Below are 17,146 nucleotides of genomic sequence, written 5' to 3' on the forward strand. Positions count from 1 at the left end.
ACAGAGGATATTGACACCTGAAAACGTTTTGCTATCTTCTTATAGCCTTCTCAAGCTTTGTGAGCGTCAACTATTTTCAGTTTCAGATTTCTAGACAACTGCTTAGAAGAACCCGTGGTGCTGATTGTTGGGGCAAGGTCAGATGAGTCTGGGCATTTAAAACCTTTGAGATTGACATCACCTGGTCTTCCCAGATGATGATTGAGAACAATCCATGACACTGGCAGGTCTCAGCTTTGTAAAGGGCGCAGTGCATGCTATAAATTCTGCAGGGTGCACAAACTTTTGCAGACGCCATTTTTTTGTTTTCTGTTATTTTGAAAGTGTAAATGATGGAAATAAAATCTAACTTTTGTTGACATATTATAAGAATGTCTAATCTGTAGACTCCTAGAAGAAAGAAAGGGATCCTAGAAGAAGAACAGACAGAACTCCTAGAAAAAGAACAGACAGGACTCCTAGAAGAAAGAGATCCTAAAAGAACAGACAGGACTCCTAGAAGAAGGAAAGAGATACTAGAAGAAGAACAGACAGGACTCCTAGAAGAAGGAAAGAGATACTAGAAGAAGAACAGACAGGACTCCTAGAAGAAGGAAAGAGATACTAGAAGAAGAACAGACAGGACTCCTAGAAGAAGGAAAGAGATACTAGAAGAAGAACAGACAGGACTCCTAGAAGAAAGAGATCCTAAAAGAACAGACAGGACTCCTAGAAGAAGGAAAGAGATACTAGAAGAACAGACAGGACTCCTAGAAGAAGGAAAGAGATACTAGAAGAAGAACAGACAGGACTCCTAGAAGAAGAAAAGATCGGACTCCTAGAAGAAAGAAAGAGATCCTAGAAGAACAGACAGGACTCCTAGAAGAAAGAAAGAGATCCTAGAAGAACAGACAGGACTCCTAGAAGAAAGAAAGAGATCCTAGAAGAACAGACCAGACTCCTAGGAGAAGAAAATAGATTCTAGAAGAAGAACAGACAGGACTCCTAGAAGAAGAACAGGCCGGAATTCTAGAAAAAAGAAAGAGACCTAGAAGAACAGACCGGACTCCTAGAAGAAAAACAGACTGGACTCATAGAAGAAAGAAAGATACTAGAAGACAGAGATACTAGAAGAAGAACAGACCGGACTCCTAGAAGAAAGAAAGAGATCCTAGAAGGAGGACAGACCGGACTCCTAGAAGAAGAACAGACAGGAATTCTAGAAGAAAGAAGGAGATCCTAGAAGAAGAACAGACTGGACTCCTAGAAAAAAGAAAGATCATAGTAGAAGGACAGATCGGACTCCTAGGAGAAAGAAAGAGATCCTAGAAGAACAGACCGGACTCCTAGAAGAAAGAGATAGTAGAAAAAGAACAGACAGAACTCCTAGAAGAAAGAAAGAGGTCCTCAAAGAACAGACCGGACTACTTGAAGAAAGAAAGAGATCCTAGAAGAACAACAGACCGGATTCCTGTAAGAAGAACAGACCGGACTCCTAGAAGAAGAACAGACTGGACTCCTAGAAGAAAGAAAGAGATCCTGGAAGAAGAACAGACCGGACTCGTAGAAGAAAGAGATCCTGGAAGAAGAACAGACCGGACTCCTAGAAGAAAGAAAGAGATCCTAGAAGAACAACAGACTCCTAGAAGAAAGAAAATAGATCCTAGAAGAAGAACAGACCAGACTCCTAGAAGAAAGAACTCCTATAAAGAGACATCGCTCCTTGTAGAAGGGCAGGATTTCAGGAGGAAGAACAAGCCTACAAGAGAAAGAAGAGATCTGCTAAAAGGGAAAAGAACTCACAGAAGGACAGATATCCTAGAAAAAGTACTGATATCCTAAAATAAGGGCAGAGATCCTAGAAGAAAGGACAGGCCTAAAAGACAGAGATCCTAGAAGACTTTGTAATGACATCACTCATTTTACCCTAAAATGTATGGTAAACCCCACCCAAAAAATTTTGTGTAAGGAAATTTAAACAAAATTTATAATTTTGCATATTTGGGGGGGGGGGGGGGGGTGGGTGTTTGTTTTCGCGCTGTACACTTTACGGTAAAAGTGACATGTTTTCTTTATTCTCTGGGTCAATACGATTAAAATGATCGCCATGGTTACATACATTTCTATTATTGTACTAAAAAATGTCAAACTTTTTTTTTACAAAATCAGAATGTTTAAAATTGCCCTACTTTGACCACCCGTAACTTTCTTATTTTTCCGTATTCAGGGATGTGTTAGGGCTAATTTTTTGCGCTATGATCTGTAGTTTGTTTTTGTAGCACGCTTGTGACTTTTTGATCGCTTTTTATTCAATTTTTTTTGCAGTTTAATGTGACAAAAAAGCTGAAATTTTTGACTTTTTATTTAATTTTTTTATGTTTACGCCGTTTTATTTTTATAGTTCCGACATTTAAGCAGGCAACGATACCAAAGGTTTATTATCTTTTCTTACGCTTTTTTTGTATTAATATGGGGAAAAGGGGTAATTTCAAACTTTATTGGGGGAGGGGCTTTTTTACATTTTTTTAAACTTTTTTTTACATTTATTTTATACTTTTTTAGTCTCCAGTCTATTTATGGCAATCATTAGATTGCTAATACTGTTCAATGTTATGCATAGGGCATAGTACTGATCAGTATTATCGGCTCTGGTCTGCTGGAAGGCAGATCAGTGCAGAAGACCCCGGGAGACGGATGGAGGCCGGTGAGGGGACCTCCGCCCGCCATCTTAGCTCAGCTGATCCCCGTGGCAATACCGCAGGCGATCAGATCAGTCATTATTAAGTGCCGAACTGCCGCAGATGGCACCTGAGGGGTTAATGACAGACATAAGCGCGATCGCTGATGTCCGCCATTAACGGCGGGTCGGTGGCTGCTGACAGCCGCCGGGAGCTGCCGGGAATGAAGCGAGCGCAGCTCCTGCGCTCGTGTCACAGCCACTCCGCAAATGTATGGTGCTGTGCGCAAGGTGATGCTATGCAGCGCTGTACATTTACGGCGCATGTCCTTAATGGGTTAAACGTGTACTCTACCCCTAGACATCAGGGGATAAGGTACCAGAGCAGAACAGGATGATGTGGGGAGAATCAAGCAGAGCGACACGACCAGACACTGGATGATAGGAAAAGGATCAGGTACGACCAAGATGACCTGAATATGATCAGGCAATCCCATGAATATGATGAGTGGCAATACCAGGATGATGGTAACAAGATCAGGCAGAGCATCAGGGCTAGGCTGGCAGGAAAAGGATCAGGCAAAGTAGCAGGAGAAAAAACAGACAGGATGGTGGGGAAAGGATAAGGCAGAGCTGCCGAACAGAATGACTGGAACAAGGACCTGGCCACTCTTTCCTCTCTGCCTGATCCTATCGAGCTCTGGTATTTCCTCTCTGCCTGATCCTAGTATCCTGTCACGCTCTGGTCTTTCCTCTCTGCCTGATCCTAGTATCCTGTCACGCTCTGGTCTTTCCTCTCTGACCGATCCTATTATCCTGTCGCGCTCTGGTCTTTCCTCTCTGCCTGATCCTATTATCCTGTCGCGCTCTGGTCTTTCCTCTCTGCCTGATCCTAGTATCCTGTCGAGCTCTGGTCTTTCCTCTCTGCCTGATCCTAGTATCCTGTCGAGCTCTGGTCTTTCCTCTCTGCCTGATCCTAGTATCCTGTCGCGCTCTGGTCTTTCCTCTCTGCCTGATCCTAGTATCCTGTCGAGCTCTGGTCTTTCCTCTCTGCCTGATCCTAGTATCCTGTCGAGCTCTGGTCTTTCCTCTCTGCCTGATCCTATTATCCTGTCGCGCTCTGGTCTTTCCTCTCTGCCTGATCCTAGTATCCTGTCACGCTCTGGTCTTTCCTCTCTGCCTGATCCTATTATCCTGTCGCGCTCTGGTCTTTCCTCTCTGCCTGATCCTAGTATCCTGTCACGCTCTGGTCTTTCCTCTCTGCCTGATCCTAGTATCCTGTCACGCTCTGGTCTTTCCTCTCTGCCTGATCCTAGTATCCTGTCACGCTCTGGTCTTTCCTCTCTGCCTGATCCTAGTATCCTGTCACGCTCTGGTCTTTCCTCTCTGCCTGATCCTAGTATCCTGTCACGCTCTGGTCTTTCCTCTCTGCCTGATCCTAGTATCCTGTCACGCTCTGGTCTTTCCTCTCTGCCTGATCCTAGTATCCTGTCGAGCTCTGGTCTTTCCTCTCTGCCTGATCCTAGTATCCTGTCGAGCTCTGGTCTTTCCTCTCTGCCTGATCCTATTATCCTGTCACGCTCTGGTCTTTCCTCTCTGCCTGATCCTATTATCCTGTCGAGCTCTGGTCTTTCCTCTCTGCCTGATCCTATTATCCTGTCGAGCTCTGATCTTTCCTCTCTGCCTGATCCTAGTATCCTGTCACGCTCTGGTCTTTCCTCTCTGCCTGATCCTAGTATCCTGTCACGCTCTGGTCTTTCTCCTCTGCCTGATCCTAGTATCCTGTCGCGCTCTGGTCTTTCCTCTCTGCCTGATCCTATTATCCTGTCGAGCTCTGGTCTTTCCTCTCTGCCTGATCCTATTATCCTGTCACGCTCTGGTCTTTCCTCTCTGACCGATCCTAGTATCCTGTCACGCTCTGGTCTTTCCTCTCTGCCTGATCCTATTATCCTGTCGAGCTCTGATCTTTCCTCTCTGCCTGATCCTAGTATCCTGTCACGCTCTGGTCTTTCCTCTCTGACCGATCCTATTATCCTGTCGAGCTCTGATCTTTCCTCTCTGCCTGATCCTAGTATCCTGTCATGCTCTGGTCTTTCCTCTCTGACCGATCCTATTATCCTGTCGAGCTCTGATCTTTCCTCTCTGCCTGATCCTAGTATCCTGTCACGCTCTGGTCTTTCCTCTCTGACCGATCCTATTATCCTGTCGAGCTCTGATCTTTCCTCTCTGCCTGATCCTATTATCCTGTCACGCTCTGGTCTTTCCTCACTGCCTGATCCTTTTCCCAGCATCCTGTCCCAGATCCCTTAAGTTACCATCGCACTGCCTTATCCTGCTGCCATCAATCTGTCCCTGCTTTGGTCCGGTTGCTTTGCCAGATTTACTTTCCATTCCCTTTGCTCATTTACTGATTGCTGGGACAATTATAACCCCCCCCCCCCCCATATGGTTCCCCTGAGGCTGACACCTATCCTATAGGACTCCTCCTGTGCTGCCCCCTCAGCCCTGGACTGCTCTCCCCCCCCAGTCAATCCTCTTTACACAATAGGGTCCTGGTAGGGAACAATCATGGAATATTCTAGATCATTTATCTGTTGGGGGGGGGGGGATTTCCTTCTTACACAAGATGATAATTCCCGGCACAGGATTCGGCTCAGAGTGTTCTAGAACAATTAGGCAAATAGATGCCGGATATTAGCTTTTGGCCTCCAGGGATCTCTTCATTAAATTCACATGTTACAGTCTCCAGGATTAAAGGGGCACTCACCCCTCAATAGTGATTATCATGGTAAAGACTGAGCCAAAACTAAGTATCTCAGTTCCAGCAATACTGGGAGTATCACCAAAAGGGGGGCCATAATGAGCACTGGGTGAGTGGCGGCCATATTGGATGTCACTTAAGGGTTTTACCTTACCGGGGATTACACGGCAGTCAGGACCAGGATCCCTGGAATAATGTAAGAGACAGGCAGCGGTGACATGTGACAGGTTCCCCTTTATTATGGTCCAGATAGAAAAGATAATTTACATCCAAGTCAGGACCGAGAGAAGGAGAAACACAGACACATGGTATCCGAAAAATCTACACCCCACAAATCACACCCCAAACTACTGAGGACCCCCCCAAACCGGACAACAGGAATGATGGGGAGGCTCACAACCCAGACCCCCAGGGGGAGGAGAGATGGTGGAAATGGGGCCCCAATGTCCCCCCCTAGAGGGCACCCCCTATTGTCCTCCTTTGTTAATATAGTGTTAGAGAACCCCCCCCCCCCCACTGTCCTCCTTTGTGGATGTAAAGTTAGAGGTCGCCCTATGTTGTCCTCCTTTGTGGATGTAATGTTAGAGGGCGCCCCCTATTGTCCTCCCCTAGAGGATACAACACTAGAGAGCGCCCCCCACAGAGAATACAATACTAGAGAGCGCCCCCCACTGTCCTCCTTTGTGGATGTAATGTTAGAGGGTGCCCCCTATTGTCCTCCCCTAGAGAATACAATACTAGAGAGCGCCCCCCACTGTCCTCCTTTGTGGATGTAATGTTAGAGGGTGCCCCCTATTGTCCTCCCCTAGAGAATACAATACTAGAGAGCGCCCCCCACTGTCCTCCTTTGTGGATGTAATGTTAGAGGGCGCCCCCCACTGTCCTCTGTGGATGTAATGTTAGAGGGCGCCCCCCACTGTCCTCCTTTGTGGATGTAATGTTAGAGGGCGCCCCCCACTGTCCTCTGTGGATGTAATGTTAGAGGGCACCCCCCACTGTCCTCTGTGGATGTAATGTTAGAGGGCGCCCCCTACTGTCCTCTGTGGATGTAATGTTAGAGGGCGCCCCCTACTGTCCTCCCCTAGAGGATACAACACTAGAGAGCGCCCCCCACTGTCCTCTGTGGATGTAATGTTAGAGGGCGCCCCCTAGGGTCCTGTACAAGGTGAAGTCTCCCCCAGTATCATTCCTGCAGATATATAAATACATATATGGGGGGAGATTTATCAAAACCTGTGTAGAGGAATAGTTGCCCATAGCGACCAATCAGATCCCTTTCATTTTGCAGAGGTCTTGTTAAAAATGAAAGCATCGATCTGATTGGTCGCTATGGGCAACTTTTCCTCTGCACAGGTTTTGTTAAGTGTCCCCCTATTGTCCATTATATTTGGCGGTGACTGGTGAGGTCACGTAGGATGCACCGGACAGCAAGGAAGACACGTCTGCTGGTCCCGGCCACGGAGTAGGGATCGGGGTTTATTACACGCAATGATCACATGACCAAGGATAGTGCCGTAGTCAGGAGGCGGGTCCGCTTCTCCACAAACAAATCTATATAAATCATCACAGGGTCCTACAACAGTAAAATTATATACACATGGTACAGCACGGAGGAGTCAACAAAAATACAACCGAAATGAGCGGCCGATGGCGGCCATGAGCACGTGGAATAAATAGTCCTTCTGTTCTCCGCAGGGGAGGCCGCGCAGCCTCAGTTCCCCATCTTTACTTTAGACGTCTGCAAATAAAATAGAAAAAAAAGGAGAGAGAAAGTCAGAGGGAGGGACCCAGGAGGACCCCGCCGCAGAGGGCCCAGGAGGACCCCGCCGCAGAGGGCCCAGGAGGACCCCGCCGCAGAGGGCCCAAGAGGACAAAGAAGATGGCACCTACCTGCAGGATGGCGACAATCACACCGAAGAGGCCGATGGCGCTGCCAAAGATCTCCACAATCAGAATCTTCACAAAGAGGCTGGCGTTCTGTGCGTCCGCAAGAGCAGCGCCACTGCCCACAATCCCAACACAAATCCCACAGAACAGGTTAGAGAAACCAACGGTGAGGCCGGCGCCAAACATGGAGAACCCTGGAAGGACAAAAGATCCCGAGGTCACTGGAGGATAATGGGCAGGAGCTGCCCTCATGTGTGCCAGGAGAACAAATCACTGTCCCTGAGGGGGGGGGCCGACAGAGCGCCACTGTCCCTAAGGGGGGGGGGGGGCCCGACAGAGAACCACTGTCCCTAGGGGGGGGGGGGGTTGACAGAGCGCCACTGTCCCTAGGGGGGGGGGGGGGGGGGCCCGACAGAGAACCACTGTCCCTAGGGGGGGGGAGGGGTTGACAGGGCGCCACTGTCCCTAGGGGGCCAGCAGAGACACTCACCTGCGTGGTAGTTCCTGTTCCCAATGGTCTCCGGGGTACTCGCTGTAAATTGCTGAAATAAAACAAACATTGGGTTATTCTCCTCCATATTCTTGGACCCCCAATACCCGCTGCCAGTAATCAGGGCCGACCCTCCCTCCCATCCCCCAATACCCGCTGCCAGTAACCAGGTTACCGTATACTCCTCTCCCTGACCCCTCCCATATATACCGTATACTCCTCTCCCTGACCCCTCCCGTATATACCGTATACTCCTCTCCCACATACCCCCTGTATATACCATATACTCCTCTCCCTGACCCCTCCCGTATATACCGTATACTCCTCTCCCTGACCCCTCCCGTATATACCGTATACTCCTCTCCCTGCCCCCTCCCGTATATACCGTATACTCCTCTCCCTGCCCCTTCCCGTATATACCATATACTCCTCTCCCTGCCCCTTCCCGTATATATCATATACTCCTCTCCCTGACCCCTCCCGTATATACCGTATACTCCTCTCCCACACCCCCCCTGTATATACCATATACTCCTCTCCCTGCCCCCTCCCGTATATACGGTATACTCCTCTCCCTGACCCCTCCCGTATATACCGTATACTCCTCTCCCACACCCCCCCTGTATATACCATATACTCCTCTCCCTGCCCCCTCCCGTATATACCGTATACTCCTCTCCCTGACCCCTCCCGTATATACCGTATACTCCTCTCCCACATACCCCCTGTATATACCATATACTCCTCTCCCTGACCCCTCCCGTATATACCGTATACTCCTCTCCCTGACCCCTCCCGTATATACCGTATACTCCTCTCCCTGCCCCCTCCCGTATATACCGTATACTCCTCTCCCTGCCCCTTCCCGTATATACCATATACTCCTCTCCCTGCCCCTTCCCGTATATACCATATACTCCTCTCCCTGCCCCTTCCCGTATATACCATATACTCCTCTCCCTGACCCCTCCCGTATATACCGTATACTCCTCTCCCTGCCCCCTCCCGTATATACCATATACTCCTCTCCCTGACCCCTCCCGTATATACCGTATACTCCTCTCCCTGCCCCCTCCCGTATATACCATATACTCCTCTCCCTGACCCCTCCCGTATATACCATATACTCCTCTCCCTGACCCCTCCCGTATATACCGTATACTCCTCTCCCTGACCCCTCCCGTATATACCATATACTCCTCTCCCTGACCCCTCCCGTATATACCGTATACTCCTCTCCCTGACCCCTCCCGTATACTCCTCTCCCTGACCCCTCCCGTATATACCATATACTCCTCTCCCTGACCCCTCCCGTATATACCATATACTCCTCTCCCTGACCCCTCCCGTATATACCGTATACTCCTCTCCCTAAAACCTCCTGTTTCCTCATCGTCCCCAGCACAGTAGGGATATTCCGGTCTCCGGACCGCCCATCTAGAATTAACATAATTAGATACTGACCACCCAGCCCTATATAATACCCCTGAACACTCCAACTTGAGGTTTTTTTTTGGTCCTCCTTCTGCTATGGGACGTATTTTTCAAATTATTTTTACCCATTGCCTAAAACAGCTCAGTAGGGTACTTTGCTGCAACATACTATAAGTATTGGCCAATGCAGGGTCCTGGCATTCAGAGATATAACCGGCGCAGGGTCCTGGCATTCAGAGATATAACCGGCGCGGGGTCCTGGCATTCAGAGATATAACCGATGCGGGGTCCTGGCATTCAGATATAACAGGCACAGGGTCCTGGCATTCAGAGATATAACCGGCGCGGGTCCTGGCATTCAGATATAACAGGCACAGGGTCCTGGCATTCAGATATAACCGGCGCGGGGTCCTGGCATTCAGAGATATATCTGAATGCCAGGACCCCACACCGGTTATATCTCTGAATGCCAGGACCCCGCGCCGGTTATAACAGGCACAGGGTCCTGGCATTCAGAGATATAACCGGCGCAGGGTCCTGGCATTCAGAGATATAACCGGCGCAGGGTCCTGGCATTCAGAGATATAACCGGCGCAGGGTCCTGGCATTCAGAGATATAACCGACGCAGGGTCCTGGCATTCAGAGATATAACCGGCGCAGGGTCCTGGCATTCAGAGATATAACCGGCGCAGGGTCCTGGCATTCAGAGATATAACCGGCGCAGGGTCCTGGCATTCAGAGATATAACCGGCGCAGGGTCCTGGCATTCAGAGATATAACCGGCGTGGGGTCCTGGCATTCAGATATAACAGGCACAGGGTCCTGGCATTCAGAGATATAAACGGCGCGGGGTCCTGGCATTCAGATATAACAGGCACAGGGTCCTGGCATTCAGCGATATAACCGGCGCGGGGTCCTGGCATTCAGGTATAACAGGCACAGGGTCCTGGCATTCAGAGATATAACCGGTGCGGGGTCCTGGCATTCAGATATAACAGGCACAGGGTCCTGGCATTCAGAGATATAACCGGTGCGGGGTCCTGGCATTCAGAGATATAACCGGTGCGGGGTCCTGGCATTCAGAGATATAACCGGCGCAGGGTCCTGGCATTCAGATATAACCGGCGCAGGGTCCTGGCATTCAGAGATATAACCGGTGCGGGGTCCTGGCATTCAGATATAACAGGCACAGGGTCCTGGCATTCAGAGATATAACCGGCGCGGGGTCCTGGCATTCAGATATAACAGGCACAGGGTCCTGGCATTCAGAGATATAACCGGCGCGGGGTCCTGGCATTCAGATATAACAGGCACAGGGTCCTGGCATTCAGATATAACAGGCACAGGGTCCTGGCATTCAGAGATATAACCGGTGCGGGGTCCTGGCATTTAGATATAACCGGTGCGGGGTCCTGGCATTCAGAGATATAACCGGCGCGGGGTTCCGGTATCAGTAAGGTTATGATTGGTGGATTTTATTGGCCCAGTGCGGGGTCCTGTGTTAACCACCATGAACCTGAGCGTATTATGCGCTCCTGCCCATTGCTGGTGCTGACCCCGGCGGTGTTTATCGCGCTGTCAGGATGAGTGCGGGAGCGGAGTCCCGATTTTATGTAAATCCTGCTCGCCACCTGATAAAGCAGATTTTGAGGATGAGGCTGGAGATTTCTTTTGCTGGATGTGGAAACGAATGTCAGAACCTAGTTTTGATATAAAAAGCGTCATATAAAAAGATCGGTCTTCCTCGTCCTCATCTTCTGAGCCTATGAAATCTAAGAAGTATAAGCATAAAAAGATATCGATATCATCATCATCATCAGAAAGTTCTGCGGGGCCGTCCTATAAAAGGGATTTGTTCTCTTCCTCCAACTCGTATCAAGGGTCACAAGATTATTATTATTTGTTTAAAAACAGAAGGGGCTGATAAATTGATTGAAAAAGTGAAAAAAAAAAAAAAAAAAAAAAAAAAAAAGTATTGAATCGGGAAAACAAACGTTCAAGACAAAGAAAAAGTTTATTTTATTTCCCTAAAAGGAAACGTACTGTATTATTACCAGGTGATCCAGAAGTCCTGACAGACGCAGTGACATGGGATCCAGGCTTAGAAGAACGTAGAAACTAGATCCTTCGGTCGCTGAAGAATGGGCGCGACCTGGTAAAGTTGATCCAGCGGTTTTTCCTGCAGATGTTACTGATAAGAAGGCGGAAACCCTGTTGTAGAATATATGGCAATATGGCCACTTTAAACAAAGCAGCACTTTCAACTGTGCCAAAAATTTACGGCAAAATAGAAAAAAAAATGATGCGACAAAATTGAGGAAAAAAAAAACGCCATTTTGTAACTTTTGGGGCTTCCGTTTCTACACAGTATATTTTTCGGTAAAAATGACACCTTCTCTTTATTCTGTAGGTTCATACGGTTAAAATGATCCCCGACTTATATAGGTTTGCATTTGTCGGACTTCAGGAAAAAATCCTAACTACATGCAGGAAAATGTAGGCGTTTAAAATTGTCATCTTCTGACCCCTATAACTTTTTTTATTTTTCCGCGTATGGTGCAGTACGAGGGCTCATTTTTTGCGCCGTGTTCTGACGTTTAGCGGTACCATTTTTGTATTGATTGGACTTGATCGTTTTGTAAATTTTTTCATGATACAAAAAGTGACCAAAAATACGCTATTTTGGACTTTGGAATTTTGTTTTTTCAGGCGCCATTGACCGTGTGGTTTAACCTGTTAAGGACCATGGACGTCTGGTACGTCCTGCGTCCTTTTCCTTTCTATAACGCAGGGCCATGGCGTGGCCCCGCGTCCTAGCGGGTCGGGCCCGGCCGGGACCCATAGCTAATAGCGCACAGCACTGATTGCAGTTCAAAATTGAACGCCGCGTCTAAAGTGAAAGTAAATCACTGCCGGTTAGCTCAGGGGACTGTTCGGGATGTCCACTGCAAAATCGCGGCATCCCAAACAGCTCTGGGACACGAGGAGGGTCCCTACCTGCCTCTTGGTGTCCAATCGCCGAATGACTGCTCAGTGCCTGAGATCCAAGCATAAGCAGTCAAGCAGCAGAATCATCGATCAATGGTTTCCTATGAACAAACCACTGATCAATGTAAGATCAGTGTGTGCAGTGTTATAGGTTCCTATGGGATAATAATGATCAGTATAAGAGATCAGTTTGTGCAGTGTTATAGTCTCCTATGGGATAACAATGATCAGTATGTGCAGTGTTATAGCCCCCTATGGGATAACAATGATCAGTGTGTGCAGTGCTATGGTCTCCTATGGGATGCAGAGCAAACAAAAGAAAGAAGTCGGCACTGCTGCGAGGGAAAGCATACACTAGTAGCACTCGTGGACTCCGATTGGCGTAGACTCCTAAACCCCTTAACTGGTGGTGCTCAGTCCGTGATGAAGCAAGCAAAGCTGGGATGTGAAACACAGAATAGACGGCACTCACCGCTCTTCAGGGTAACTTTATTTTTTTTAAACAAACGGAGCCGCAGGTAGGTAGGACTAAGCGGTCGGCAGGGGGCATGTGCGGAACGTATCGTGCGTAATGACGCACTTCCTCAGCCAATCTAAAAATAGCCACCACTAGGGGTCACCTGTCTTTAGCCAGACAGAATAGTGTCTATTTTGCAGTATACCAGATACCGGCCGTAAAGCAGGCAGGTACCAGTATAGGAGAATTCAGCTGTATGCATACAGCCTATGCGCGGGCACGCACTGCCTGTGAATGAGCTGCAACCTAATGTTGGGGGACCTACAACCTAATGTTGGGGGACCGGCGCTACTGTGGGGGAACTCCGGTGCCTGTCCCTATTGTGGGGGAACAGTACCAGCTATGTTCATTAGCATCCAACTTTATTAGGAAAAGATAAAAAAGATAGAAAACGTATTCATAAAAATGCTGTACTTTTATCTATAAAATCCTTGCACTAATTTTATAAAGATCTATTCTAATATTTATACATTTTATCCTTTTATGAACTCGCCACAATGTCTTAGAAATATATTGCAGGGAAGCTCCAAGCATCTTCCTCTGTGTAACATGTACAGCATGAAACCAGAGAGGAAAGGGTTACAGAGTAGAGTTGGCTCCCGACCCAGAGCAGACACAGTGAGGGAGACAGAGAGACGCCCCCTCCAGCCTGCACAATGAAAAAGTAACTGAGCAACAGATAAATGCTTATATCTCTGGAAATAAAGATCTTAGAGACATAAAACACATATGTACACGATCAGGATTAGGGACCGGGTAACATGGCTTTTTTAAAAAAAAATTTATTTGAACTATGATCGGTACGCTTTAAATGATCTTTATTCACTTTTTTTTGCAATGTTATAGGAGACTACAACCCTGCACACACTGATCATTGTTATCCCATAGGAGACTATAACACTGCACACACAGATTATTGTTATCCCATAGGAGACTACAACCCTGCACACACTGATCATTGTTATCCCATAGGAGACTATAACACTGCACACACAGATTATTGTTATCCCATAGGAGACTACAACCCTGCACACACTGATCATTGTTATCCCATAGGAGACTATAACACTGCACACACACTGATCATTGTTATCCCATAGGAGACTACAACCCTGCACACACTGATCATTGTTATCCCATAGGAGACTATAACACTGCACACACTGATCTTTTACATTGATAAATGGTTTCTTTTCCTGTCTTACAGCTGTTCGGTGAAATCGCAGCGGTCCCGAACAGCCCCCTGAGCTAAACGGAATTAGTTCAGTTTCACTTTAGATGTGGCGATCAACTTTGAACGCTGCATCTAAAGGGTTAACAGCACTCGGCACTGCACGCCATTGGCCAGGGGTCCCGGCTGTTGTTAGAGGCCAGGCCCGACCAGCTATGATGAGGGGCCACCCCGCGTTAAAGAACGGGAGCGGACTCAGGATGTACAGGTATGCCCCGGGCCCTTAAGTGGCTAATAGATCGATTGTCCTCAGTGAAATCAGCAGCCGAATTCTTTTGCGATTTCTCTCTAGAAGTCCTAAAAATTGCATCGAAATCCATGGCAGTTGCCAATTCGGCTCTGAAGAGCTGTCTGGCTTAGACCATGTTCAGGTGACAATTCAACTAAAACACATTTTTGTGCTTTTCCATTTGAACCAGGTCAACTTATTGGAAGACAACTGGACAAAGTATTAAAAGAGAACAAGAACGACCAAGTCCTGGTTCAGAGGAGCATGGGGGGGGGGGGGGGGGGGGGGGTTAGAAAGGGAAAGGTAACTTCCAGAAATTGCCTCTTGAATTTGTTGTCTCCGGAAGTTGTCAGTAGTTCTGGTCCTACTTCTGCAGAAAGGCTTTCGTCATCCACAGCTGGAACGTCTACATTGAACGGCGCGCCTCCTGAGGGGGAGAGATTACAACAACTTGGCCTGATGAGGGTGTAAAAACTCTACTGCCATCCAGAAAATCCTCAGTCATGGCTTCTCCAAACTACATCTGTCTTGTCTTCTGTGCTCCAATTTTTACAAGGAGGTCATGAGGGGCTAAAAGCAAACACGCTCGAAGTCCATCTAACAGCGATTACCGCCATGACGGATGGAGAATTCAATAACCATTGGTTCTCAACGCTTTAACTCTTTCACCATTTGAACCCATTGATGTCGTAGATTTAAAATGGCGGTCTATGAAATCAAGGTGATATCAAAAGAACCTTAAAGTGTACCTCTCATCCAAAAATTATTTGATATTTTATAGTTTATTACAAATAAAACGATTTACTAATTGTGTTCAATTAAAACATTTTTATTATTCTATGTTTTTTATGTCTTTAAACTTTTGACCACTAGGGGTCTCCCTAGGAGTCCTATTTTTGTTGATTTCGGAGTCCGAAACCTGATACTGAGTGCTGCTCCCGCCTGTCATGCAGACAGGGGGGAGCGAGCGCAGTGCGCGCATCCCTTCCATTTTAATGAATGTAATGTTATCCCTGCAGGGCACGGCCGCTCAGTCATACGTCCCTCTTCTCTGTATGGCTTGCACATGTATATCCAAACAGAGAGGAGGAGACAGAGGCTGCCGTCCCTGATCTACACACCTCCGAGAGGGATCGCAGCATACAGGGAGAAGGGCGGAAGAAGCCTGCGCTAAAGACGGGAAGGAACCACCGCACATTCTACACGGTCAACATCCGCACCCCGCGCTGTGACAAGAGTCTAATGGAGATCTGCACCGCCGCCTCGTGGTCGGCATCTTCCACCTTCACACCTCCTGTATGCGCGCTCCCGAGAGGGATCGTAGCATACAGGAAGAAGGGCGGAAGCGGCCGGGCGAGGCTTCAGATTAAGTCGCGCCTGCCGGGCCCCGCCCACGTCCTCCCGTCTCAGATGCTCCTCTCTGAGCTACCAAAGAAGATGACGCAGGGACGAAGAGGAACGTGGATATTTATACTTCCTGTAATTCTACTTTCCTCGAGTCCTGAAAGCAATCCCCCCCCCCATAAAGTGTGTTTAGCATCAGTCGGTCTATTAGTGTGGAGGGTTCTGGGTGCTCAGTATCTAATTGGGTTCATGGTCCTGGTGGGCGGAATATCCTTTCAGTGCTGCCTTCAGGACTCGGGAAAAGTAGAATCATGGTTAGTATAAATAGCCAGTATATACCGTATACACCTCTCCCTGACCCCTCCAGTATATACCGTATACACCTCTCCCTGACCCCTCCCGTATATACCTCTACTTGACCCCTCCCGTATATACCGTATACACCTCTCCTACACACCTCCTGTATATACCGTATACTCCTCTCCCTGACACCTCCCGTATATACCGTATACACCTCCTGTATATACCGTATACTCCTCTCCCTGACACCTCCCGTATATACCGTATACTGCTCTCCTGACACCACCTGTATATACCATATACTCCTCTCCGACACCTCCCATATATACCGTATACTCCTCTCCCTGACACCTCCTGTATACTCCTCCCACACACCTCCCGTATATACCGTATACTCCTCCCACACACCTCCCGTATATACCATATACTCCTCTCCCTGACACCTCCTGTATACTCCTCCCACACACCTCCCGTATATACCGTATACTCCTCCCACACACCTCCCGTATATACCGTATACTCCTCTCCCTGACACCTCCCGTATATACCATATACTCCTCTCCCTGACACCACCTGTATATACCATATACTCCTCTCCCTGACACCACCTGTATATACCGTATACTCCTCTCCCTAACTCCTATGTATCAGGGGGCTCTCATACCTCCACCATGTTGCTGATGACGATCGCCATGATGATGCCGTAGATGGCCACCGCCTCACAGAAGATGATACTAGAAGAGAGGAGAAGAGATGAAGCCTGGGCGGTGAGCAGGAAGTCGCTGCAGATTGTTCCTCCCACCATCTTACCTGACCAGATTCTTGGTTTTGATCCGTGGAGCTTTTACCCCGCCCCCGAGGATACTGGAGCCGGTGATGTAGATTCCCCTAAGAGGAGAAACAAGGCGAGTGAAAGAAGAGACAGAGGAGGGCCCCGAGAGGGTGGGGCATGACAGACTATGCTCCGCCCCCAGACCTACCACATATGAAGTGGAGAGAGATTAGAGATATACATACACACACACAGTGCTCCACAGGACTGTGCTCCGCCCCCTGCACTATATACAACAGGGCCCATAGGGTATATGTATATATATATATATATATATATATATATATATATATATATATACACACACACACACACATACATACATACACACACACCTTTATGTCCAGGTACCCATCAGTAACTTACCAGGCGGCCCCCACCACCGACAGAGAGATGGCCAGTCCGATGCCCAGGTTGGCCCACATGTACGGGGACGTTTCAGTGAGGAACCTGAGGAGGAGATGACAATGGCGATT

At 48.1% G+C, this 17,146-nt stretch overlaps 1 protein-coding gene across 1 annotated transcript in view; it reads right to left on the reverse strand.

Annotated features, from left to right (window-relative positions):
* Positions 1-6,426: 6,426 nt before the first annotated feature.
* Positions 6,427-17,146, reverse strand: part of ATP6V0B (ATPase H+ transporting V0 subunit b) — a gene marked incomplete in the record, with an annotated part of 16,129 nt that continues 5,409 nt past the window's right edge. Inside the window, 6 exon segments of the mRNA XM_056533161.1 lie at positions 6,427-7,155; positions 7,308-7,498; positions 7,795-7,846; positions 16,503-16,572; positions 16,649-16,726; positions 17,037-17,120. Coding sequence (XP_056389136.1) covers positions 7,129-7,155; positions 7,308-7,498; positions 7,795-7,846; positions 16,503-16,572; positions 16,649-16,726; positions 17,037-17,120 — 502 coding nt within the window.

The sequence above is a fragment of the Hyla sarda genome, chromosome 7 (assembly GCF_029499605.1).
Source record: "Hyla sarda isolate aHylSar1 chromosome 7, aHylSar1.hap1, whole genome shotgun sequence".
Taxonomy (NCBI): Eukaryota; Metazoa; Chordata; class Amphibia; order Anura; family Hylidae; genus Hyla; species Hyla sarda.